The sequence below is a fragment of the Hibiscus syriacus genome, unplaced genomic scaffold (assembly GCF_006381635.1).
Source record: "Hibiscus syriacus cultivar Baekdansim isolate YM2019G1 unplaced genomic scaffold, ASM638163v2 tig00116965_pilon, whole genome shotgun sequence".
NCBI lineage: Eukaryota > Viridiplantae > Streptophyta > Magnoliopsida > Malvales > Malvaceae > Hibiscus > Hibiscus syriacus.
In genome coordinates this window covers 5,813,715-5,841,140 of record NW_024063490.1, presented here as the reverse complement: position 1 = coordinate 5,841,140, position 27,426 = coordinate 5,813,715, and the positions used below count along the sequence as shown (strand labels likewise).

Here is a 27,426-nt window from a genome sequence, read left to right as displayed (position 1 = left end):
ATCCCATCTAAATTAAGGAAGTAATGAAACGGGAAAAAAAAAGAAAATTCAATCTAGTGAAATGCAATTTTGACGTCCGTAAAGGACAATACAAAACTCTCTCTCTCTCTCTCTCTCTAGAGACAGCGAAGCCGAAGAAGAACCGGGCACGTACTGAGACAAGGAATTGATTTAAAGAGGAGCAAAAACAAGTTCCTTCCCCCCCCCCCTTTTCTGCTGAAGTGAGTAAAAACCATATTAATTGCTTCAGTTCATTGAAGGAAAACGTTAAAGAATCGAATAGAAAGCGAGTTTAAAAGGCAATTTGGGTATGTTTTGATTGAAACCAAAGCTTTGAAGATTTGGGAAACTTTCTTTACTTCGTTTCTTATCCTCCTTCGTTGTTTATCTTTTCACAGTAACTCTGGGATTTTTTAAACTCTGGTAAGTAAGTCTTCCTAGAGTCTTTGCAGCTTTGACCCTTTCTTTCTTTCTTTCTTTTGTGGGGTTTTAAGTCTGGGTCATTGATTTGTGCTGTTAGTGGCTGGATCGAGTTCAGATGGTTTTTCTTAATGTATTTGGTTGAACAATAGTTTTTTCTTTTAATAAAGTTGCAATTTTTGGGGGTTTTGTAGGTTAAAAATTTGAGCTTGGTAAGTTCATTTTCATGGCTTTATTGAACTTTTAAGTAAGTTTTGTTGGATTTTGATGAAATTTGTTAGTTTTGGAGATTTGGGTTTTTCTTTAAGATTTGAGTGGAGTTTGATTTTATGGTTATTGGATTCTAGTGTTACAGTTTTTTGGTTGAAAGTATTAATTTTTTTGTGCTATTTGTTACTATTTTTCCGGGATGATTTATGTTTCAGTGGATCTGAAGATTCTTGTTCTTTTTTCCCCCTACAGGAATTCATGCGAAAACCATTCAACTGTTGCTTGTCTGCAATGTTAGAATGCTCAGAATCGGAGCTCCTTGTCGGGGCCGCTTGTATCGAGGCACAGAAAGCAGACATGTTAGGGATAAACCGCTGAGTTCTTTGTTTTCTATGGCGATATATTCGTGATTTGTTCTGTAACTGTAGTTTATTTTGTTCAAATTCATGTTGTTTTAGATAGTTGTTGCAGTTTTGTGAGTGCGATTTAGATAGTTATTGTTGAAACATGGTGCCCATGGGGCCTTCAACACCTATAGGTGGTGCACAGTCTGCTCCGCCTTCTCTTTTGCGGACGAATTCGGGAATGTTAGGATCGCAAGGCGGTGGTCTTTCGTCTCAATCTGGATTCTCTTCATTAGTGTCCCCTCGAACACAGTTTAACAATATGAATATGCTCGGGAATGTGCCTAACGTGGCTTCCCTTCTTAATCAGTCGTTCGGGAATGGGGGTCCTGGGAGCAGTCAACGTGGAGGTATTGACACGGGGGCTGAATCTGAACCACTTTCGAATGTAGGTACCGTGATGGGGTTTAATGCCCCGTCATCATCGTTTGTGCCGTCAAACATGGCAAACCCTGGATCGTCTGGCCAAGTTCAAGGCCAACAATTTTCAGACCTTTCCGGTAACCATATTTCACCGGATCAACAGCAGCCCCAACAACCCCAGTCGCAACATTTCCAACATGGTCACACGGGAATGCAACAAGTCACTGCACCTCACAACACCCAACAAGGACAGTTGCAGCAGCAACAACAACAACAGTTTCAATCTATCAGAGGAGGGTTGGCTGGTGCTGGGGCTGTCAAATTGGAGCCACAACAACTGGCTAATGATCAGCAGCAACAGCAGTTGCAATCGCTGAGAAATCTTGCTCCCGTCAAATTGGAACCACAACAAATCGTGCCTACAAGAACTTTGCCACAGGTGAAAATGGAGCCCCAACATTCAGATCAGTCATTGTTTTTGCATCAGCAACAGCAGCAGTTACTCCAAATGTCACGGCAGTCCCCGCAAACAGCTGCTGCCCAAATTAATCTTTTGCATCAACAAAGACTCTTGCAGCTTCAACAGCAGCAACAACTTTTGAAAGCAATGCCTCAACAAAGGACACAATTACCGCAGCAGTTTCAAAAGCAGAATTTGCCTTTGAGATCACCCGTGAAATCAGCATATGAGCCTGGGATGTGTGCCCGACGTCTGACACATTACATGTATCAGCAACAACATAGACCTGAAGTAAGATCTCGATGGTCCTAAAGATCTATTTTCACATGCATTGAGTGGCTTTGTGGATGTAACATTCCTGTTTTTTGTGTAGGACAACAATATTGAATTTTGGAGAAAATTTGTTGCCGAGTACTTTGCACCAAATGCCAAAAAGAAGTGGTGTGTTTCTATGTATGGAAGTGGCCGCCAAACAACTGGTGTTTTCCCTCAGGTCTGCTGCTGATTAAAACTTACCATGTCTGGCATTCTTATGTAATTGAATGAAGTCATTATCTTTAGAACTTTACATCTTTGTTTGTTTCCTCACCTTATAGATGAAATTGTCATCAGGTTTTGGCCATCTTATATGTTTATGTTTTTCTGTTTCTAATAGCTAAAGGATGACTAAACTTCCGTATAACTGTTACAGGATGTATGGCACTGTGAAATATGCAATCGGAAGCCTGGGCGTGGATTTGGTATGCTCCTTTCTTCTTTCTTTTGGGATGTAGTTGGTGAATTAGTTTTCCATCATATATTAGTGTCATTTGTATTAGTGCTTCTAATGGAATGTCAAGTGTCAACAAACTTAAAAGTCATAATTTCGTATATTTTGGTTTATTGCGGCTAATTTATCCATGCCTACTGTATATTTAATATCTTCTTATGGTGCTTTCAGAGGCGACTGTCGAGGTTCTCCCCAGGCTTTTCAAAATTAAATATGAAAGTGGTACTTTAGAAGAACTTCTATATGTTGATATGCCCCGTGAGTATCAGAATTCATCTGGCCAAATTGTGTTGGACTATGCAAAAGCAATTCAAGAAAGTGTTTTCGAGCAGCTTCGTGTTGTTCGTGATGGTCAACTTCGGATAGTTTTCTCACCAGATCTAAAGGTTACATATCGAGATAATCGTTTTTATTGACTTTGAACATTCAGGGGTCTCATTAACCAAGTTTTGGCTCTTTAATTATTTTCATCAGATATGTTCTTGGGAATTTTGTGCTCGGCGTCATGAAGAACTCATCCCTAGGAGATTATTGATACCTCAGGTTGTGATTCTCTCTAGCTTGAGAATGTCTGATATATGCTATTGACCTGTATGCATAGTATATCTGGAGCGTATGAAATCTACGACGACTTGTTGATTGAGTTTAAGAACACGAGATCCATCAACTTGTAATATTTCATTTTTGTTTTGCTTTTATAAGATTATTATATCAAGAAGTTAGGGTGTCTTTCTATTTTTTGACCGGCTGCATGAAATCTTCATTCTGAACCATTCTTGTAATCTAGAAAATATCATATCAATGATGATTCCAAATTATCGAATTTTTCTTCTTATTTCCCTAAATTACGAGTGAACTATTATTTTGTATGATTGCTGCTTCTCTGGTATTTTGTCATTTTTCATGGTTGGAATTGTGATTGGTACAGGTTAGTCAGCTTGGGGCCGCAGCTCAAAAATATCAAGCTGCAACTCAAAACGCCTCAACAAATTTATCTGCTCCGGATTTGCAGAATAACTGTAACTTGTATGTCCTTTAGTACTCGGCTTGATAAAGACTGTAAATGCAGAGTCTCGTATGTTCTGGTTAGAGTCTTGGTCATACACACACACACACACACACACTCTTGTGCAATGGGAAGACAAAATCAACTTGCAGTATATTCATCTACGTCTTTTCTATTTATCAAAATTTAATTATAAGATTACATGTTTGTTTGACCAATGTTGCATGCATGGATTTCTAATAAGCTATGAATGAACTTCAGGTTTGTAGCATCGGCTCGGCAATTGGCTAAAGCCTTGGAAGTGCCATTGGTGAATGATTTGGGTTATACAAAGAGATATGTGCGGTGTCTTCAGGTAATTTCCTGCTTTTGCATCTGCTCTACCTTTTTCTATGTCCCCCAAAAGGTTGACTTGGCGGTATTTTCCCTCTAAAAAATACCAATTTCTATAATCTTCTTTAGTTCACGGCTCCATACTTAATGTACTTGCATATGTTGGTTATTATGTTAACGAGTGGCAATGGGAAAAACTAAAACATGAAGAATCGAGTTTTATAGTTGATCTCCTTTTTTTTCCTGAAGAATTTTGCTTTTGAAATGTAGTCTCCTCATGCACTATTTCCTTATTTTATCGCGGTTTTAACAGATATCTGAAGTGGTTAATAGTATGAAAGACTTGATCGATTACAGTAGAGAAACGAGGATGGGACCCATGGGTAAGTTTTGACAAGATCTACCTTGCTAAATTTATTTTATCTTCTCATTGGCTTTTTAGTTTTAAATATACTTCTAAACACTTGTAAGTACCGGTCCAGGCATCTTGGAACCGCTCTTCAGGGTTTCTCGTACCCTCCATTTTGTGTTAGTTGACCTTTTTTTTTTTGATAGAAGTTGGAGGTCTCATTAAAAACTCCCTTCGTATTCGTTCACATACTAAGAAGTATGTTAACGAACATTGGAAGGAAGAAAAGAGTACCTCAAAGTTTATTAATAATAATACCCAATACAAAAGATAACACCGGAATATCCTCCTATGGTGATATACACCATTACAACAAACACCTTAACCTCATATAACCTCATCCAAAGTCACAGTCGAATCACCTATTTCTAATTACACCTCCATCGATAGGATTAAGACAACCAAGAGAACATAATAAAAAGGGAAGCAACAACTACAACCATATAAACTAAATCAAACCACAATTGGAGAGACGAGATCTAATGGGATTCGTCTTCTTTAGGAGCCCAAGAGTTTGGCTTGAATGAAGGCTCTATCTCATGCACCATGATCTTGAAGGAGTTGTCACCAACCTTCAATTCCAACGTCGCATCAATTCTCGCACCAGCCTTTGCGAGGACTTGAATTTTTGCCCGATCAATGGATGATGGTGACTGACAGCTTTCATCGATTGCTAGCAACTGACCCCAACTATCAGCAATGTTCTTGAAAGTATCCCAATTCCATGCGTGAAACGGAACACCCTCGCAAACTAACCATACTCGGCGACACTCCAATACCAAACTCTCTGACCAAGCTTCTACTATGGAGAACCACTCTGCGAGAGTCTCTGATTTATCGTTCTTCACACTTCTCAATGAAGCAGAGTCTTCGAAAATCATTAATACCGCATTTCCAGCAGCTCTCATTAAGGAGAAGCCAGTGAGGCCCTTCGCATGCATTTGTCTAGCGAGATGACCGATTTTGATAAAGTATTTGCACCACCCCACCAGACAATTGCTCAACACCTGAAGTTTTTCTACATCTATAACGCCTTTAATTTTATATAATGATTCTTACTCGAATCATCTTCTATCCCGGACTTGCGGAGAACACCTGTCGAAGACTTTCTCCAATAGGAATGACGAGGTTTGAATTTAGCCAAAAAAAACACCAATTTTGCTATTGTCGATGTAAGAGCCATTCATTTTTGAGGTCGCTCTCCTTGCTTCTTCGATAGAAGCGAAGGAACTCCTTTTGAATTTATTTTATCTGGAATAAAAGCATCAAGTACCCGACCGTGGGAGCAAAATAAAGATCCAAACCTCTTCCAATGGATCTTTTCTAGTAAATTTTCAACAAATAACGTGTAGCATCCATACTTGTCATTACTGCACCCCTTTGTGATGGACTCCTTGGTTCCCTCGAAGACACCATCTACTACAGATTTTCCATCGCAACACCCAGTTTTACCAGACACATGAATACTAGTAGATGCTACAGAAGCTGAATTTGGCATTGGCAGTAATGGAGGAACAAGATCACATCCATACTTGTCTAAACCATCAAAAGCTGTAACTAATTCTCTTTTAACAACAAAGATTCTTCCTTGCCATTTCAATGTGCAGAAAAGACTTAAACTTAGCATCAAAAACCATTTTCTGAAGGGCATCCTTGGTAGCAACTGCAAATTCTGCATTTGAGAATAGAGCGAAACTCTTAGGCTTTTCTCCCTTGTAACTCACTTGCGAAGCTTCAAAACCTGGAAGCCATCTCAGTAGATTCTGCAGCTCTCTCTTTGACATCTTCAGGCAGACCCATAATGAAGATCGTACGAACCTCGTCATGATGAGAAGGGTGAGATGACGGAGAAGGCGCACCTGCAGAGGGCGGAGGAGCTTGGACCAAAGGTCTCTGCTGGAGAAAAAGTTCAGCACCCAGCATGAGAATATAAATTGTTTTTTCTGCACCTTCTGGAGAATCTCTTAGGCAACTGGAATTTCGAATGGTTCAATTCTTGAATGGGATGGTCCTTGAACTTCCGGAAAAACTTGGGTCTGAATTTTCCTTAAACCAGAATGAGAGTCAAGGTTAAACGCGAAGAGAGAAGGGTGGAGGTGATGAAAAGAGTCCAACAGGTAGAAACTTGAACCTGAGGAAAGATGAAAATACGTAGTTGTCTTTCAACCAAACCCTCATAAATGGATTAGATCGGGAGAACAACTTGACAGACCCATGACTTGTTCTGTTTTGACAAAACGATCGAAGACTGATTCACAGAGATTGGCAACGAGTCTGGACGCTCGTATAGAAGGGATTTATTCACGTGCACGGCGAGCCCAGTGGTAAACCGGAGAACTGGCGACAGACGGCGGAGAAAATCGGCGTTTAGATCTACGCCGATAGACTGACTTTCTCGAAAAACTAACCTCGAAAATGGAATCAGAGTGAGGAAACGAACATCCTGAGGAAAAATGGCGGTGAACGGATGACGGAGTGTGGCGGCGGACGGCAATGGTAAAGATGAAATGATGGATGAAAATAAATGCACCTTGAACCAAGAGAGAAGCTCCCGCTTCTCTCACTAGGTTTGAAATTCAAAAAAATTTTGTGTTAGTTTACCTTTAACCGGATTTCGATGGGAGTTCTATAAGCTGGTTGACTGCCAGCTTGTGTTCGCCTGATATTTTCTTATGCTTTAGAGTTTGCACTGTGAAAGGTTTCTTGGCTTTGAGCTATTAACAACCTGTCGTGTTCATTTAGCTATAAGCATTGAAAATAGTGTGGGAAATAAGAACTTTGCAAGTGTAGCTCCAGATTCATTTGTTTTCATGTTGGCTCTATGATTTCTTAGCTTGACGATCGATCTCATATATTTTGTTTATCCTCAGAGAGTTTGGCTAAGTTTCCTCGGAGAACGAGAACTTCGTCTGGTTTTCATGCTCAAGCTCAACAGCCCGAGGAACAGCTACAACAGCAGACATCACAACAGCAAATGATGGCCCAGAACTCTAATGGTGATCAAACTAATGCCCAGGCTTCCGGGATGCAAGTTGCTGCTAACAATAGTGTGGTTAATATGAATAACTCGCTTAATGTAGCATCTACATCGACATCTGCCGGTACTATTTCTGGACATCTACACCATAATTTCATGAGCTCCAGGCAGCAGAATTCTATGAATAATGCAAGCAGACCCTATGGTGGGAACTCTGCTCAGATTCCGTCCCCCGGTTCCTCCACCACAATACCGCAGACACAAGCAAATCCTTCTCCGTTTCAGTCGCCGACACCTTCCTCGTCTAATAATCCTCCTCAAGCTCCAAACGGTGCCTTAGTGGCTTCTAGTCACATGAGTTCCGCAAATTCTCCAGCAATAAACTTGCCCATGCAGCAGCCGGCTCTTTCTGGTGAGGCTGACCCCAATGATTCACAAAGCTCTGTTCAGAAAATCATTCACGAAATAATGTCTAGCCAACTTAGTAACACCAGTGGAATGGTCGGCACCGGCACTCTAGGCAATGAAGTGAAGAGCGTAAACGGGATGCTACCACCAAGCAACAACACAGTTCTGAACGGCGGCAACCCTTTGATCAGTAACGGGGCACTCAACAACAATAATTCAGTTAGTGGTGTTGGGTTTAGTTCGATGAGTGGGGGAATTGGCCAGTCAGCTATAGTGAATGGAATCAGAGCAACAATGGGAAACAACCCTGTCATGAACGGAAGGATCAGTATGGCACAGATGGCTCGGGTTCATGAGCACCACCAGCAGGTCATCGGAAACCAGCTACTGAACGGACTCGAAGCAGTTAACGGCTTTAATAATTATCAATTTGATTGGAAACCTTCCCCATGAAGAAGTATGTGCAACAAGAAGCTGATGGGTTCTTTGATTACACTATATATGATCCCTCCCACTGTGTAAACTTATAGCAGTGTTTTTATCAATGAAAAAAGCAACTTTGAAGTTGCTCAAGTTTCCTATCAATTTGTTTTCCATGATTATTTTACTTTTTACAGCACAAGCGTTGGGGATGACAGTGAAAAGGATGATACATTACAGAACATAGATCATGTCATGTTGAATGTATGATACATAAAAGAAACTGACATATAACATGGCATGAACATACCATGTAGAGTTCTTACAAGAAACTAAGGTTTTGTTTCAAAGTTCAGGGATCGATATGTTTCTCAATTTTGTCTGCAATGGTTGACTTGGACACTGCACCAATGATGCTCTCTTTCTTCTCTCCATTCTTGAAGAACAGCACGGTCGGTCCTGAATTTTGTCGGAATGCTTGGGGACTGTCGGTGTTGAGCTTGTAACAAGTAATCATCCCGGCGTACTCTTTAGCTAATTCAGCTATAACAGGATCAAGCACCTAACAAGGTCCACACCACGGCGCCTAGAAATCGACTAAAACCGGCGTCTGGCTGCGGACGACAAGCTCATCCCAGTTTGCTTCTGTCACCACCTCAACTGCAAATTGCAGATAAAAACTTTGAAACCCTGAAAAAAAAGATCAAATACATGAGCAAAACAGATGCTTACTTTGAGATGATAAAGTGGCCTTGCATACAAGCCTGGATTTTTGGGATCTACTGGTGAATGATAAAGTGGGTTTATTGGATTTGGACCCGGTAAATGTGTGCAAATGGATGTTATTAGGAGATGGAGAATGATGATGGAAGGTTTGGAGCACAGTGGGTCTTGTGTTGCAGGCTGAGCTCAGTTGGAAACAGATTTTCAGAGCCATACTTTGATAATCTAGTGTGGAAGGAAGATGTTTATTGTTTGTGGGAGGCTATTTCGAAACTTGTGCGCCTAGCTTTTGGTAAACCTTGAATGCGAGGTGCTGGAAGAGAGTATAAATTCCATATGGATAATATTTTATGATTTTAATTTGGCTTATTTAGAAAATAAGTGCACAAATAATACACTTTTCCTTAAAATGGTGTCTAAACTTTTTCTTGATACATTCAGGATCGACCGTTACAAGCATTATCATTATAGATGTCTCGGCTGTAATAGCCGTTAAATTCTGCTGTTAAAGGACACGTGTTTCTTTTATACAATTTTATTTAAATTAGAAAAGCTTAAAATTATAAATTTTAAAAGAAAAAAAACCCAAAATATTACAAAACTACAAAAAAAAAAACTTTTGAAATCTTAATTTCAATCCCTTTGCCATTGTCGGCCGTTGCCATTGCCGTCAATCGGTCGACCATCCAACGACGTGTGACTAATCGACAACTGACGACCAAAACCCCTTTATTTTCACAATCGGTCGAACATCCAACGGCGGTGCAAGTGTAATTAGAGGTTGGAGTAGGTGGTTTCGATTGTTGGGTGTTCTTTCGGGCAGTCAACGGTGGCGAAGGGATTGAAACTAGAATTTTAAAAGATTTTGGGGTTTTTTTTAATTTGAGAAAATTCTAGATTTTTTTAAAAGAATTATATTTATGTTTTTTATTTTAAATAAAAATTCTATTACAGTCCGAGTACTTACAATTATAACGTTTGTAACTTTAGACACTTGGACGGAAGGAAAAAAAACTTTGACATCTATTTGAAAATATGATATAATTCAGTTACTTATTTTCTAATAAGCCTTTTAATTTTGAGAAAATGGAAAATCATATGTTTGCCCATTTCTGTTTGTGTTTAAAATAATTCATATTTGGTTTCACTCACGTGATTTTATGGTAAGGAGAGGATAGGTTTAAGAAAATTGTATTAGAAATTTAAAGATGTAGAATTTTAAAATTTAAAGATAATAAAATTAAATAATTAATAAAATAATTAAAAAATATATAAAATGAGAACTTAAAATTCTAAAAATTGCGATCACGTTTTAGTATCCTTATCTGTCTATTTAATTTAAATATATTTTAAAAAAATATAAAATTTAATATGTATATTTTAAATTTGTGTCATCGGATTTTTACGAAAGTTTAATATTTATCTCTTCTAATTTTTGTACAATTTTACTGTCGATTGTTAAAGAGAATTTTTTTTTATTAGACTGAGGTGATTATAAGTAGGATCTTTTTTAAAGATTCTAAATCATTTGATAATAAATATCTAAATATGCAGGCGGTGGTTCTCGAATCTGGGACCTTTAGGAACAACAAACATCCCTTTAATCATTGAGGTAATTTGGTTCGTACCATTACTAAAAGAATTAAAAGAAAAACAATCATATAAAAGCTACTAATAATTAATCAAATCATAGAGAAAGAACAATAAACATAAGATAGAGAAGACAAAAGGGCTTCACAGTCACCAAAGGATCACCAAGAAACAGTTATGATACTGAAGCTTATCCAATTTGCATAAAGGCAGACATGTTTTTTATGGTGGATCTAATAGGTATAAATTCAGATATTGCAGTGCCCTTTCACAAATGTTTGAAAGAATCAAAAGGAAGAAAACTTCTCTTACATTTGCCAAATACTTGTTACTAAGGTATATGTTCCACTGAAATTATTTTCTGGAAAATAATTTCTGGAAAATAAATTATATTTTTTGAAAAATAAATTTTCCAGTGTTTAGATGAAACCGTGTAAATCATTTTCCTTTGTTTGACAATTTTTTCTGAAAATAATTTTCAAAATTAATTTTTATTAAATAAACTCGTCTTATAATCATATTTTTTTATTGATTTAATTTTATAATTATATTTTTAACCAAATTTTGTATAGGATTACCATGTTTTTAATAAAGTAAATTAAATTAAAATTAAATATCACTCATTTTTTACAATTATAAATAATATGAATAAATTATATTGATGAAGCTATACATATATTATTTTTTGTGCTTATTTATTGACAATTTATATGTAATTCTGAATTCACCTGTAGACACACTTTTTTTACCATTAATTTATAAAAAAAATTTTTTGCACCCCACGTAAGTTAAAAACAGATAAACAAAACACCCACGTACCCATTAACCCCGGTTAAATCTACGAGATAATGTGTTGGAATTATTTATTTTACGAGATAACGTTCTCCCAAGATTAATTACTGAAGTAGGGCGAATTGCACAGTGTTGGCCGTAGGTCGCCATACCTTCCGGGCGACCTACGACGTGGCAGCTTCCGACGAGGGAATGATCGTGTGCATGGGATATGCACAACCCAACCCATAGGTCGCCATGCACTCTTAGCGACCTCCTAGGTCACCATGCACTCCGGGCGACTAAGGAGGTCGCCATGCATGCCCGGCGACCAAGCTTTTAACCCTTGCACGCCCTGCATGTCATAGCTGGGAGATTCCTGCCCGACGACCAAGCTTTAACCCTATGCTCCCTCATGCATGCGTTGCATCCATAGAGCGGGACGTGCAGAAATATCACATGGCCATGCAAGGAGACAAGGTCGCCGAGCGTGCATGGCGACCTCCTTGGTCGCCCGGAGTGCATAGCGACCTATCGTTGGGAGTGCATGGCGATCTACGGCCAACACTGTGCAATTCGTCCTACTTCAACAATTAATCTTGGGAGAACGTTATCTCGTGAAATAAATAATTCCAACACATTATCTCGTAGATTTAACCCGTTAACCCCACTATCTCCACCTCACACGTCTCTCTCAGTTATATTTTCCTTCTCTATTTTCCCTCGTTCTCTCTCCTTAACAATCCATGGATCCAGAACCAATAAAGGGGGGAACATTCTTGAATTCTGGGCATGGAATTCCTCTCCTCCGCTCTCAATTCTCGCCATTTCAAGAGTATGGGGGGAATAGCTTTACATAACACATTCTCAAATCTCCACCCAAATGGCAGCCTTTCCTTTCCTTTCTTCTGAGAGATAACTTCAAAGATTTCCCAAAAACTAAAAGTTGAATTCTTTTCGTCTTTCTTCTCTCACCATGATCTCCCTGCACAGAAGCTGTTTTCTGAACAACACCGGTATTTCTGGGTCGTGAAATAGCAGCGTTTTGTTTGGGAACAACCACCCATTGAAAGAAATAAAAAATGATCCCGATTCCACTATTGCCGGCGAAGACCCTGAGCTCTCCTACGACTCACACCACCACTCTTTCAATTTCCATTTTAACTTCAAAATCAATTTGATTTTGGTTTGAGTTTTTAAATTCGTTTCTTTTCCATTTGTGTATAGAGATGATCGATGGTGGGGACCGAGGTGAGCGAATCCGAGAGCTCTTGGGGCTTTTTCCTGTCATCGTATTGACCGAGGTGCTGTGTACCTGTGACAACGAGCTGCTTCCTCGTCGCGATGCCAGCAACAGAACCGAGGCTTTGAAATTCAAACTCGTCGCCATCGCATCGATCTTGATGGTCGGTGCTCTCGGCGCGTTTCGCTCCCGATTCTCGCCAAGAAGATCACGACGTTTCGACCGGAAAACAACGTCTTCTTCCTAATCAAAGCACTCGTTGCCGGTGTAATTCTCGCCACCGCCTTTGTCCATATACTCCACGACGGATACAAGTCCTTGTCCAGCCCTTGCTTCAGCGAAAAGCCTTGGAGTGTTTTCCCTTTCTCCGGCTTTCTCACCATGGTTTCGGCCATAGCCACGATGATGATCGACACGTTCGCGACGAGTTGCTACAAGAAGTCGCATTTCAACAAGGCTTTGCCGGTGAATGGTGACGAGGAGATGATGGGGGACCATGAGGGACATGTTCATGTTCATACGCATGCCACTCATGGACATGGTCATGGATCTGCAGTGGTACCATAGGATTCTGAAATTTCCTCACCTATCCATTTCGGTGATATTAGAAGATGACAAATTAAAGGGAAAAGAAGCAAATTTTGATTTGTTATTTTGTTAAACCTTGTCCAGGCAGAGCGGAAAGTCAAAATGTAACCTCTTGAGCCTATCATCCATGCTTTGAGTATCTTGAAATATCAAACTTAATTTGATTGCTTTTCCTTTTAGCCATTTTGGTTGTTGTTATAGGTGAATCTTGATTTTTACGAGACAGCTATATTGATGCAAGCCTTGACTTGAAAGTATTCATTTTGTGTAGTATTCATTTGGTGTATTTAGAAATTTAATTGATGATTTTGTGTATTATTCATTTTGGTCCCTTTTATTTTTCAATATTTAAAATGGAGTAATTCATGCTTTATGTCCTATGTTTAGTCTTGTATTTTATTTTAGTCATTGTTTTTCGTTATTTTTTTCTTTAAACTTGATTTTATGTTTTTTCTTTGAACTTGATTTTATATTTTTTATAATTTTTTTCTTTTTTTTCATATTTATTTATTTATTTTTATTTTTGCAATCTAACATTCTTTTTGACATTTTTAGAGAAATTCCAATCAATCAAAAGGTAAGTAATTTGAATCAAGTTTTTTAAATTTAAATTTAAATTTTCGCCATAAAGACAACCGACAAATTAATTGGTATCGAAAGGGCGGTTCAAGGGTGCTAATCATTCCTTGACCGTAACCGACTCCCGAACTCGACACATTTATGGTAAAACGCAGATCAGATAAGATGGTGTCCGATCCACCTAAATGTTTTTAAAGTAATCGATGGCTGCTCTAATCCATTTTCCTAAATCAAAACCCAATTCCAGAATCCAACCGAAAAACGACCGCAATATCATCAAAAGGAAATATAACAAATATATGTAAAACATTTACATCTTACAATAACATTAAGAAAAAAAAACTTAATTTATCTACCCTAAATCTTGTAGATCATCAAACTTAATTTTACTTTCAAAACGAAATTCAAATATCGAAAATGAAAATGAACCCTAATCCAGAACAAACAAATGGAAAGGAAATATAAAGATAGAGAATCTGAAAAAGAAGACCTGCTAATGAAAGACGTCTTATTTTAGATTTTTCTTGTAAGAACAATAAATCTCCATGGAAGAACTAATCTTCCATGAAACTCATTCAAACATCCATATCAAATACTCATACCTAATCCGAGTAATAACAATCCAAATTTACAACTAAGTTCATGTCCAGCTGTAGAAACAAACTAAAGATTGTAAAAGAGAAGAAATGCCATCTGCACCCCATAAGTTTTAGCCACAAACTCAAAATGAATAATCCTTCAAATCGGATTTCGAGTCGTTCAAATCCATATCAGCTAAGCACTCTTCTGAAGTAAGAGGAGGAAGTTGCCTGGTTTTGCGTTTTAAATTATGCTTGTGCCACTCGCTCTTAAAGTGATCCCTGTACTGCTTTGAATCCCCCACAAATGCATTGCATGTGCTGCACTTGTGTTGCTTTGCCTCCCCTTCAGCATTCTCATTTCCTGAAGAGACGGTCGCTTGTTTTTGCATTTTCTCGCTTAGTTGGAGGACCGAATCAGAAGATCCCGGGGGTAAATCAGAAGATCCCGGGGGTAAACAAGACGATGCTGACTCAGCTGAATCCTTGGCTAGATGTGATGACATATCGTCATCATCATAATTATCCACCTGTGTATCCCCCTCGGCATGCACAGACACTGCAAGTATTTCCAATCTACCCTGTGAATTCCTCACAAGGCCATCACATTCTCGGAAAAGTCCTGGTTCAATTTCACAAATCTGAAAAACAAGCAAATGAAAGATTGAGGGCTTGGACAAGAAAATGACTAGATAAACGGTAAACCACATAAATCATACAGCTTAGTAACGTACAAAAATCAATTCAATCCCAAAACAGCATCTATGGACACTGGAGAAGAGTCAAAGGGGAATTACAGGTGCGAGAAGCATTGAGCTACTATGATTGTAAAATTCTTAACTGGATACAGGTTTCTGTCTATTTGCCAAAGTTTAAGCTTATGTATGGTTATATACATCCCATCACTTTGCTTCACTCATGTAGTTTTACAATCAACAAAATCGAAACAAACAAAATAACAACACGCCAACTTCATTCAACTATCTTTTAAGAAATCTCCTAAATTCCAATTTCAATTTCATAGTAAATCATGCCGGCGGTCCGAAAACACTTTCGATGGATTGAATGAATCACTTTCACATAACTTTTAAATATTTTGATAAATAATGCTAAAAGTGAAGTGAACTTATAATTAAAGGCAAGAGAAAAAGGATAAAATGACTAAATGAAGAGTTGAAAACTTCTCCTAGGTAATAGAAGATGCAGCTACTACTCGGGACTTACAACTGAAAGCTGAGTTCCGGATTCATCTTTTGAAACAATGGTAACACCCCATTCATTTAGCTTCTCACAAAGAGACCGGAAATTTTGTCCAGGAACAACGAGTCTTAATCTCATGGGCGACCGTTTTATAGGGAAGTGCTTCTGGAGCTGACGAATAACCTCTAGAGCCTGCAAAATAAACACTGTTAGGCCATGAAGATGACACAAGAAAACCACATAAGATACATGAAATTCAAATAAAAGAATAATATTCCAAGCCAACATCCGACTGTATGTTCAGATGGCCAGACTTTTCTAGTATTTGGCATCAATTAATATAGAAGAAATCGTCACCCAAGCTTAACAGGCATTTCTAGAGATGACATGAAAGATTCATCAATTTGTTTCGATACTAACTAAATATCGTAAATGACAACTACTACAGCAACAAGTGACCTGTTTCTTGGAGCTACAATTGGGATCAACAGCGAAATGAATTTCATGCATTAGCCTCTCAATCATACTAATGGTGTAAGGGCGCTGAGTTTCGGGATTGATAGTCTTTTGCATAACAATAGTTGCGATATCCCGAAACTGACTCGAAAATTGCGATTCCCTTTCCTTCCCAGCTACTTGCAGCTCCCCTTTATCCAAAATCTACCGTCCAATAAAACAAAAAGGGAAAAAAAACCCTCATATCAACAAACAGAAAATAAATCAAAATTAATTTTCCTTTAAAAAAAAATACTAAATTAGAATTACCTCCAAACAAATTTTAGTCTGATCATCAGTTCCAAAGGCAGCAACCAAATCTTTGGTTTTAGCAAGAACCCCTTTCGAAACATTGGAGTAAACCGTATGGGACTGTAACACTTCGTCCAAATCTTTCTCTCTGTTACAATAAATTCCTTACTTCTTTAAATAAAATTAATCAAATTTCAAGAGCAAAAAAGAAAAAATAGAATAGAATTTGTGAAGAACTTACACCCGAGAACGCCAGGAGAGGACCTTGTTCTTGTAGCAAGCGATTTCGAATCGCATGCCGTGTTTCTTCAAACGCACCACCGCCACATTCGTCAGCCGCTTTTGCCCTATCGGCTGAACCAGCGTTTTCGACATTTTTCACCTCTCTCGATCTCTCCAGCACACTTCTTCTTTCTCCCTATTTTTATACCAGATTCTTTCGGGTAATTTTTTAGGGATAAGTCAACTTTTAATCCCTAAAGTTCTCACTTTTTTAAATTTATCTTTAAACTTAATTCGAATTTAGGGGTAAATAATCTAGACCAGGATCTAGGGGTGTGCAAAGTTCAAATCTACTCGAAAAATTGATTTTTTATTCGATTCGACTCAACTTGAAGAAATTTGACTCGAATTAATTTTGAGTTGTGATTTCATAAACTCAATTTAACTCGGAAAAATTCAAGTTCAAATTGAGTTGTAAAATACAACTTGAATAACTCAAAATTTTTAATAATTAGTAGATTGATTTTCAAGTTTGAGTCGAGTCCCTTAATTTTGTATGGTATATGCAAATCACATATGAAAGAATACAAAAAAAATATATGTATTGTATATAATTATAAAATATGATTTAAATTAGAATTAAATAATGTTATAATATTGTAAATTTAAATAAAAATTTGAAATTTTGACTTAACTCGCTTGAATTGAATTTTACAAACTCGACTCGAAAAAATTTCAAGTCAACCCCAAGTTATAAAATACTCAAAAAATTTTGAATCGACTCGATCAAATGCTCACCCATACCAGGATCTAATCATGCAGAATCATAAATAACAATAAATATAAGATTAGTGGTAACGTACTTAAATGGAAAAATATTTTTTAGATGTATTTCTTTTGAGTATAAACTCTGACGACGATAAACACACACGAGATTATCTATTTCTTGACGACTATAACTCATTTATATAGTTGTTTTAATAATCATTTATTGTTTATAATTATGTCCCTCATTAAATTATAAATATAATTAATATCTATACTTAAAATTTATGAAATTCAAGTAGAATCAATTTGAGTTTCTATTTAAATTTAATTGTAAATATTTATAATATTATTGTACTATTCGATAATTTACACAGTTTTCAATAATTACATACAATTTACATATACATTCTTCATATTTTTTTATATGTATAATAGAGTTGAAGTACTTGACTAAAACTTGAAAATAAATCCACTAATTTTAAAAATATTAAATTGTTCGAGTTCTATTTTATAACTAAACTTGAATTTGAATCTTTTAATCGAGTCGAATTTATATAATTATGAGTTTAATCAATTCAAGTTGAATTTTTTTACAGTCATATCAAGTTGAAAAATATATATTTTTTAAATAAGTCAAATTATATTCACTCTTATTCGCGTTAATCTTAAACTCATTTTTTTTCTATTTTTGTTTTCTATAAGAAATGAAAATATAAATTTCACAGAATTAAAATAATAAAAATCAAATTTCAGAATTAATATAAAGAAAAATGGTTTAAGGATTAAACCGAGAAAAAAAAATCAAGTTTTAAGGATTAAAAGTTGTTTTATCTCTTTCCAAGGAAAATTAAATACGCACCGTTTTGAAACCTTAAGAAAATCCGGTTCAACCCAAAGGCAACACTTAGCAATTCAGCATAAGGGTTCACATTATTCCCATCACTGACCATGAAGTCGAACTTAATCTTCATGTGCTCACGTAATGATTCATCATGTAATATTTCTCTCATGTTCTTAAATTTAATTTTGAATTCATCAAATCATTTCACCAATGACCTCGAAAACAATTGGCTTATACTTTAAGCCAAATTTCTCGGACAAAATTAAGGTATGACAATTAAGTTCCTCGATTATTTGTTATTTCTCCCGACAGTTAAGTCCTCTTGGTATTGTGAAAATCGAGAAGCTATTGCATTACTTGATGAAGATGTTTTTTCCTGAAATTTTATAGTCAACTCGATGTTTATACTAGCGACACGTGTGTAAGCCTAAACATCTTCCGAAAGTCGTTTGCATTTGATAATGTCAAAATGTAATGTGATTCAGGGTCGGGCTCAAGAACGAAAAGTTTCACTTACAATGAAAACATCTTTCATGTTGTAGATTTTTTTTAGCTCTGTTGAAATCAAATCATATAACCCATCTTTCTTGATCTTGGAATTGAAGGAAGTGTAGAAATAAGTTCTCGAATTGAACATAGTTGCAGAAAATCTTGCCATCAAATTATTTTTTTACGAAGCTATACATCCAATATGGTTATGGTTTGTATTTATAGATTTTTTAATTATAAAATCGTGTGCCTTCCATAACGCGAGGCAATTGACAAGTCAAATCGGATGTGTACGTTAGGGGTGCTGCTACGTCAGGAATCTCTGGTAAACTCGCATTCTATGAAAAGCGAGGTTCTTGCCAGGTCAAGAATCTATGGCGCTGCCACATCAGTAATCTTTGTGGATCTCATGTTGTACAAAATGTGAGGTGTCTCTTCAATACAAAACACATTTTACAGAGAATGAGGTCATTCTCTATATATTGTATCCTCTTTTAGTGGCATTCTAAATTACAACGCGGGGTATACACTTATAAGGGTTCCACTTCTAGCTGCACAACTTGGCACGAAACTTAGAGATCTTTATACCAATATCGATTCTATAATTTTTACCACCCTAAGAGAATGCCTTTTATAAGGGTGTCACCCTTTGAAATTCATGGGTAAATCTTTCACATTTCTTCTGTCAAACATGACCTTATCGAGAAACTTTTTGTTTCATCAAAATCATCTTTCACATTGACATAATGGGTTTTCATTTAATAATGTCATTAAAAGGCATCCTCTTCTGTGGCGTCCTCAACCGACCGTCAATCCAAATAAACATGTAATTGGAGTTTGATTCACTCTTCATCAAACATGTCAGTCTCTTCAACCTTCTTCAAAATGAGTAATCTGCCCTTCTCGAGAAACTTATCGTTTCTCAAAAGACATCCTCTTCCGATGGCGTCCTCTTCTTCCATTAAACCAGTCATAAATCGAAACAAACAAGTTATTGGATGGAAAAAACTGTTTTTTAGTTGTGGGCGTGATTTCTGAATTCCATTTTTAAGCCATATTCACTCTCCATCAAACCCGCCGATCTCATGAACCTTCTTCAACACGAATAACCTGACATTCTCAAGAAACTTATTGTTTCTAAAATGACATCCTATTCTGATGACATCCTCCATTCAAGAACCCAGAACTTCACTTGTACATGAAATTCGAGAAACTTCTAAGGAAACTTCTCGTTCCATCAAACCCACTTGAGAACCTAGGATCAATCACAACGGAAAACATTATTTCGTTTGCAATTTAAATATCATAATTACATAATTGTATTTTCTAATATTTAAGTTTATGTTATTTTAATTTTTGATATCATATTTATTGTTATGTTATTTTATGTTATTTTAATTTTGTGACAAGGATTTAGTCAAGCATAGAGAAAGAACCAGAGAGGTGAAATTATGTATTACTTTTGTAATTAACAAGATATATTCGTTATTTTTTAATTTTGTTTGGTTTCGAACCATTTTAAATTCGATTTTTACACCGCTTTAAATGTCTCGTATGTGTCGATAATAGTCTCAATTGAAACATAAGTATCAATACTACGTCTTTGATCTTATAAATGATGAAAAGTTTCAGGCTAACTTCCATAAATACTTCCCGAAAATACTCCCCGAACATGTCTATCAAGCCATGTTAGCATATTCTTCATGTAGAAAACCAAGCTATGAAACCATTTTGAATTTGATTTTTACTCCGCTTGCAATGTCTCGTATGTGCCAATATTACTCTCAATTAAAAGATAAGTTACAATACTATGCCTATAATTTTATAAATTACGAAAATTTTCAAATTAACTATTAGAAAGAACCCATTGAATATGCCTATCAAACCATTTTAGCATTTTTCTTCATGCACAAAACAAGCTTTGAAACCATTTTCAACGTGATTTTTAACCAACTTACAATATCTCGTATGTCTCAACATTGGCCTCAACTGAAAGACAAATTCAAATACTACACCTCTAATCTTATAAATTACAAAACATTTTGAGATTAAATACCCAAAAATACCCCTCAAACATACCTATAAGCACTTGCGAATTGGGTTGGAAAACTACATACCTCTCCTTTTGGAAAATACGAGGTATGTGAAGTATCGCACCCGATAAATTTCTCGGGATATTTCAATATCCCGGAAATCTTGCGTTCTGCATAAAGCGAGGTTATCAATTGAAATATTAAATTGCATTCTCTGAAAAGTGTATCCACATTGGAAAAACCTCGCCTCTTATATAACGCGAGCCCTTTACTTGTTTTTCTTAAGACGCGAGGTAGTCATACGTGTGTAATTTAGGGGTGTTTTTCTAAAAAATCTAGTTTGGGGTACCATTAAAAAAAATAATTTATGAGTTTTTTTAAAAATAATAACGCCCTTAGCAACTATATGCAAATGCATATGACATTAAGGACAAAGTGCAAGCATATCATTGAATTTGCATCAATATGATCATTGAACTATTTAAATAGTTTCAATATAGCCACTTACAGTTAACAATTAAAGGAAGTAAACATGTTTACGTAAAAATTAATCAAATTAACATAATTAGGGTGTAGGTCCTTGTAAAGTTATGTATTTGTGATGCTTAAACCCTATTTTATTTTCTTCCATTTTGGTCACTACTTGTATATGATTTGTTTCCTTGGATTTTCACTTAATGCAATTTGATCTTGATTCTATTTTTAATTTGTCCAATGCCTTAATTTGAGCATTAACTTAAAAATCTTTTATTCTAGTCATGTATTAAATTTATAGATTAAATCTTCCAAATTTTAGAATCAATCAATTTGATAACCAATATTAACTTTATTTCTTAATTTTTAATTAGGTCCTAATTTAAATTTAAATTTAATTTAATAAATTTATTTCTCCAATCAAATTGTGCCACATGTTATAATATGATTATAGGGTTTTTAAATTTTAATTTAATTAATTTAATATATTTTCAATCCAATCAAAAGGTAACACGTGACACCTTTTGAAATGAAGTGAAAATAAACGAAGATGAGTTTTGACACCCAAGGGTAACCTGCGCATGCCTTAACCACTTATTTAATTCCCACACTTGTTATTGAGATAATACATAATTTATATAACTTGTTCAAGTTTAGGCAGAAAAAAATTAAAATAACCTAATTGGATTTGAACCCAAAATGAATTAGTAACCAAGCAAACCTTAACCAATAAGCTAAATCTAATATTTATGAATCAATTATATAAATATATATATATATATAATGATAAAAAAATAAAAACAGATAAGTGAGAATTTATATCTAGGCCAAGTGAGAATATGACTAAATTTATTATTTTCATATTTATTTTTTAATTATTATATATATGAAATCATTAAAAAATAATTTAATATTCAAATTATAATCGTAAGAAAAAAATATTTAAGATTCAAATTATAAATATGTCTTTTGATTTTAAATTGTGCTCGTGAATGAGTTCGGGTATGTTAAATAAAATTTTAATTTAATTTTAAATATAATTTTATATATAATCGTTAATAAATAAATAAAAAAATAAATTAGTTTTTAATTTAAAAATATAAAAATCTTAAATTATTATAAATAATATATTATATTTTTTAGCAATTTAAGTGTTATCATATTCTCAATTGGCATAGATTTGAGTCTTCATTTGTCTATTTTTATTTCTATCATTAACTATAATATATAATATATAAAAAATATTTTAATTGATTCCTAAATATTAGATTTAGTCTATTGGTTAAGGATTTGCTTGATTATAAATTTGGGTTCAAATGCAATTAAGTTATTTTAGTTTTATTCTTCTGCCTAAATATGAACACGAGATTTAATCTATAAATTTAATACATAACTAGAATAAATGATTTTAAAGTTATTGCTCAAATTAAGGCGTTAGACAAATTAAAAACAAAATCAAGAACAAATTGCATTAAATGAAAATCCAAAGAAATAAATCATATACAAGCAGTGGCCAAAATGGAAGAAAACAAAATAGGATGCCAGTGTCGTAAATAAGGTAGGTGGTTATATTGAAACTATTTAAATAGTTTAGTGGCCATATTGACACAAATTTAAAAATGATGGTTATTTCGAAATAAAACCTATAGTTAGATGTCACCCAAATATAATAATAATATGAGTCGGGGCAAAAATAGGCTGAACCAAAGGTTTACAATTCACAAAATGTGCATTTTGGTTGATATATAGGGTCTAGGGTGTAAACGAGCCGAGTCGAGCTCGAGTAGTATTGAGATCGACTCGACTCGACTCGAAATCTCTGAAATAAAGCTTGACTTGACTCGAAAACTCGCGAGTTTAAAATTTTCAAGCTCGACTCGAACTCAAAATCTTGAACTGAAACTCGTGAGCAGTTCGGAAAGGCTCGAAATGAAGAAAAAAATTCTTAAACTTAACTTAATTGAAGCCTCAAACTCAAACTCGAACCTAAACTTTAAATACATGAAAATCTTACTGTATTTAAAAAAAACAATACATAAATGTTAATATTATTAATAATTTATTTTTAAAAAAATAAAATCTTAATATATTATGTTTTCGAGCTGCTCACGAGCTTTTCGAGTCGAATATCAAGTAGCTCATTTCGGCTCGTTAAGAACTCGAGTCGAGTCCATTCGATCCGAGTATTTATCGAACCTTGATCGAGTCGATCTCGAATAACTCACGATCTATCTCATCTCATTTACAGCCTTAATAGGGTCATTGTAGTAGTCAAGGGCAATCATATCATCGGGGTGGAACTAAAAATTTATTAAAGGATAAAAAAAAGGTAAAGTTTAATAATGTGAACTAATCAAGGATCACATAATAATATTTAGGGTAAAGTATAGTAATGGTCATTGAACTTTTCTAAATCTTTCATTTAGGTCTCCCAATTTTTAAAACTTACAATACAATCCTCCAACTTTTAGTCCGTTTGCAATATGGTCCCCCAACAATTACATCGGGGATCATATTGCAAACATACTAAATGTTGAGGGATCATATTGCAAACAAACTAAATATTAGGGGATTATATTGCAAGTTTTAAAAGTTAGTGGACCTAAATGAAAGCTTTAGAAAAGTTCAATGATAATTACTATACTTTACCCTTATTTTAAATACATAACATTTTAATTAAAATACTTTTTTAAATTATTTTTTCAAATTAGAGATAAGTATAGGTCTAATTGGACTGGATTTTTCATCGATCTAAACTCGATTCAAATATTCTATCTCTTCACTTAAAATCCGACCTGATCTGGGTTTAGGGACGAATTTTGTCCAATTAAAATATAAGGACAGAATTTTAATTTAGTGCATCATGGGGGACTCAAAATGGGAATTGACCAAAGGGAACAGACGAAGTTTACGCCAGACAGAAACTCCAAGTCCAGTCGGCCACCGGTTCAAAAATACTGTTATTTATTTATTTATTATAATATTAAAAAAATGATTTTCATATAGTAACAATACATAACATTAAATACAATAATTAATAACTTGTGGCAATATGTAATGAATTTAAACAGTATTGTCGGGGCATCAACTGTTGTAATACTAGTATTTTTGTAGAGACAGTGGAATATTAAATTAAAAGAAAAAGACGGTTGTTTTTTCTTCTAATTTAATGTTGAATTAACTAGTTTGGATAGATACTTCTCTTGTTTCACTTAATTATAGGTAGGGATGGCATTTTCACTCGACATGTTTCAATTCGATTCAATCTGATTAGGTCGGATTCTTTTTAAAGAATTTGGGTTCAAGCCGGTCAGATCGATTTTTATGGGGTGAGGTTGGGTCAGATTAGATTTAGATGGAGGGTGAAAAAACTCCAACCCGACTCAATCTGAGGATAATGATGTAATTTTCTTAAAAATTATTATTATTTAATTAAATCATTAATTTATATCAGGTCGGGTCAGGATGAATTTATACACTAAAAACGGGTAGGGTCAGAGTCGGGTGAAGGATATATACTTTTTGGGTCTAGTCAAGTCGGATGTAAGATATAAATTTTTTAAGTCGGATCGGATCGACAAAAAACCCGACCCATTACCATCCCTAATTATAGGTTTAATAACAAACAAATTACTTTTGCTTTAAAAGTTATAAACATATCATTCAGTTACATTAATATTACAAGCATTTCTTCTTATCGTTAAGAATGAAATGGACGTTTGATATAATATGATATAATAATATTTTTAATTCATTAAATTTATATATTTTATTAAACTTGTTCTTATTTAAAATAATTCAATAAATTTAATCATTTATATTTAATATTTTTAATACCAATGGTAATCATCCTATATTAATAAAAAATTATTAATCTATTTTTTTACGATACTATCAAATCAAACGACTCCATCAAATTAAATTAATAGTTAAATAATTACATTGTGTCATAAAATAGCAACACATTAGTATTAGACTATTATCATACTATAAAAACTATAAAAAAATAATATAACATTGATCGGAGAAGAATAAAGAATAAAATGATAAGCTTTTTAAATTTTTAAATATTAAATATTAAATTTATTAAATTGTTTCGAATAAAGATGAAATTAATAAATTATATAAATTTTAAAGAATAAGATCGTTATTATATAAAGTCACGTCACTATTTTCGTGTAATAATATTTTAATTAAATGATTTATTTATAACTTTTAGAAGAAAAGTAACATGTTTATTACTAAATCCAGAATTAAGTGACCTTAGTTTTAGTTTACCCTTTATATATATAAGTATCAGCTGCTTTATTTGTTTGTTTACACGTGTAAAATAAAAGGGTAAAGTATAGTAATGGTCACTGAACTTTTCTAAATATTTCATTTAGGTCCTTCAACTTTTAAAACTTGCAATACAATCTCCCAACATTTAGTCCGTTTGCAATATGGTCCCCTAACAGTTATGTCAGGGACCATATTGCAAACGGATTAAATGTTTAGGGACCATATTGCAAACAAACTAAATGTTGGGGGATTATATTGCAAGTTTTAAAAGTTGGAAGACCTAAATGAAAGCTTTAGAAAAGTTCAGTGACCATTACTATACTTTACCCTAATATTTAATCTTTTTAGTTGAAGTGCCCAATAGAACTTATTTATTTATTTTTGAATATAAAGACGTAGCATAAAGCCATTAGCTAAGAGAAATTAAGTCATATTCACTGTCGTGATCACTGTAGGACCAAACTCAGCTTGAAATAATGGTAGGATCTCTGTTGGAGGGAGGCTGAAGGTTCGAAATCCAAACCATAAACTCCATGCTAACTTCGCTATAGCATCGGCGATTCTATTTCCTTCTGGATTTACATGATTAAATATCAGCGGCCAATCTCGACAAATAATATCCACTATATGCGAAATCAAGTGGAAGACCATCTCATGTTAGAATCCTGTTGAAGCAACATCCAAGTTTCTTTGCTGTTTGTCTCAAACACAACCTGTCGCAACCCCATATCCTAAGCGAGTTAAACACCTGCAAGAGCTCCCCAAAGCTCGGCCTCTAACACTTTGAACACTCCTATAGCTTTTTGAAAACCCCCCTAATCCAATTCCCTTCCCATCTCTAATAACCCCTCCACACGCTGTTACGCCCGATAATGGTCTATAAGCACCATTCGTGTGAGCTTTGTACCAACTCCTCGGCGGTGTCTTCCAACGAGCTTCCTGGATCTTCCTATGGGGGCTATTTATGGCCATAAGGGTCTGTGATTGACTCACTTCAATGATTAACCGGCGACTTCTTACCATCATAAGTTCCGGTTGAAAGACTGATTGATTTCTCCTTGTCCATAAACCCCACAAAATGACTCCAAATAACATAGCCCAATCATCTGAAACTATCGGGATGGCATCCGGCTTTTGTAGGTTGATACTGATCTAATCAATCATAGGTATGACAAAAAACTCATCAATTCGATACGGTTTAACAAGCTCCATCCAAGTAGCACGGGCTACAAAACATTCTCGAAATACAATAGATAAGGACTCAGTCATCGCCCTACAACAAGGACAAGTTGCATCCTCGGACATATGCCTTCTCAAACGTTCCTCATTTGTCATCAAACGCCCCTTACAGATTAATCAGAGGAGGAGATGCACTCTCGGCAATCCCAGGTATACCGAAATAGCTTTCTATATCCGATCCTCAGAATCTTCATTGATATCAGACCTGCAACGATAAGCACTAGATACAGAAAAAGTCTATTCGATTCCCATATCCAGCCTGGTTTGTCTTCTCCTCCTTATGCTAAAGGTGGTTTAACGGCTGTAATTTGAAGTACTGAGGGTGGTAAGCATGAACAAAGCACATCCCATTTTCAGTCCCCATTTTGTGCAACCATAGAGGCAATCGGCAACGATTTAATTGATTCATCAGGTTCCACAAATTAAAGGCTCTCCATAGATCCAAGGTTTCCAAGCCAAGCATCCTTCCAGAATTTAATTCTATGTCCATTCCCCATATTCCAAACCAAACTTTGCCGAACGTCTTCCCAGACCATATAATCCCTGCCCATAATCGAGAGTAACACCGTCTCTTAATCGAATCTGGAACCAGCTCCATCAACTTGTACTTCGCAAGCAAGACTCTACTCCAAAGAACTTATCTTATTTATTTCTTAAAAAATATTTTTTTAATATTATTAATAAACATAAAAAAGTTGACAGGTATTCCTGACGCTGCGAAGTTTTGCCTATGCTTAAGATCAGTGGCAGATTCATTGAAGGCTGTACATCCTGAAATCTGTATTTTTTTCGGAAATTACTTATTTTATTAATAATATTCATCCTAAAAATTTATTTGTACTCACTCCACTAAAATTTTTATATTGTTAACATAAATATTT

The 27,426-nt window shown here is 35.1% G+C and overlaps 3 protein-coding genes across 5 annotated transcripts; 1 reads left to right on the top strand and 2 right to left on the bottom strand.

Annotated features, from left to right (window-relative positions):
- The first annotated feature begins 70 nt into the window (after positions 1-70).
- On the top strand, positions 71-8,323 carry LOC120191249 (transcriptional corepressor SEUSS-like). Of its 3 annotated transcripts, none has more exons than XM_039194233.1 (10): positions 71-308; positions 883-2,148; positions 2,231-2,350; positions 2,549-2,597; positions 2,798-3,012; positions 3,101-3,169; positions 3,555-3,652; positions 3,894-3,987; positions 4,279-4,348; positions 7,245-8,323. In XM_039194233.1, exons 2-10 carry the CDS (start codon positions 1,138-1,140, stop codon positions 8,210-8,212), a joined length of 2,694 nt encoding a protein of 897 aa, XP_039050164.1. In that variant the 5' UTR covers positions 71-308; positions 883-1,137; the 3' UTR covers positions 8,213-8,323. The 3 variants fall into 3 exon arrangements, with proteins under 3 accessions (XP_039050164.1, XP_039050165.1, XP_039050166.1); XM_039194234.1 differs by having other exon boundaries at positions 71-423; XM_039194235.1 differs by lacking the exon at positions 71-308 and adding an exon at positions 495-632.
- Positions 8,324-8,531: 208 nt separating this feature from the next.
- LOC120191146 (thioredoxin M-type, chloroplastic-like) lies at positions 8,532-9,116 on the bottom strand. Its single transcript, XM_039194131.1, has 3 exons — positions 8,912-9,116; positions 8,784-8,869; positions 8,532-8,741 (listed from the first exon to the last, which is right to left on the bottom strand). The coding sequence occupies exons 1-3, from the start codon at positions 9,114-9,116 to the stop codon at positions 8,532-8,534; spliced, it is 501 nt and encodes a 166-aa protein (XP_039050062.1).
- A 5,122-nt stretch (positions 9,117-14,238) lies between these two features.
- On the bottom strand, positions 14,239-16,601 carry LOC120191250 (ribosome maturation protein SBDS-like). The gene is made up of 5 exons (XM_039194236.1): positions 16,440-16,601; positions 16,217-16,346; positions 15,911-16,111; positions 15,476-15,643; positions 14,239-14,892 (listed from the first exon to the last, which is right to left on the bottom strand). Exons 1-5 carry the CDS (start codon positions 16,571-16,573, stop codon positions 14,395-14,397), a joined length of 1,131 nt encoding a protein of 376 aa, XP_039050167.1. The 5' UTR covers positions 16,574-16,601; the 3' UTR covers positions 14,239-14,394.
- Positions 16,602-27,426: the final 10,825 nt, after the last annotated feature.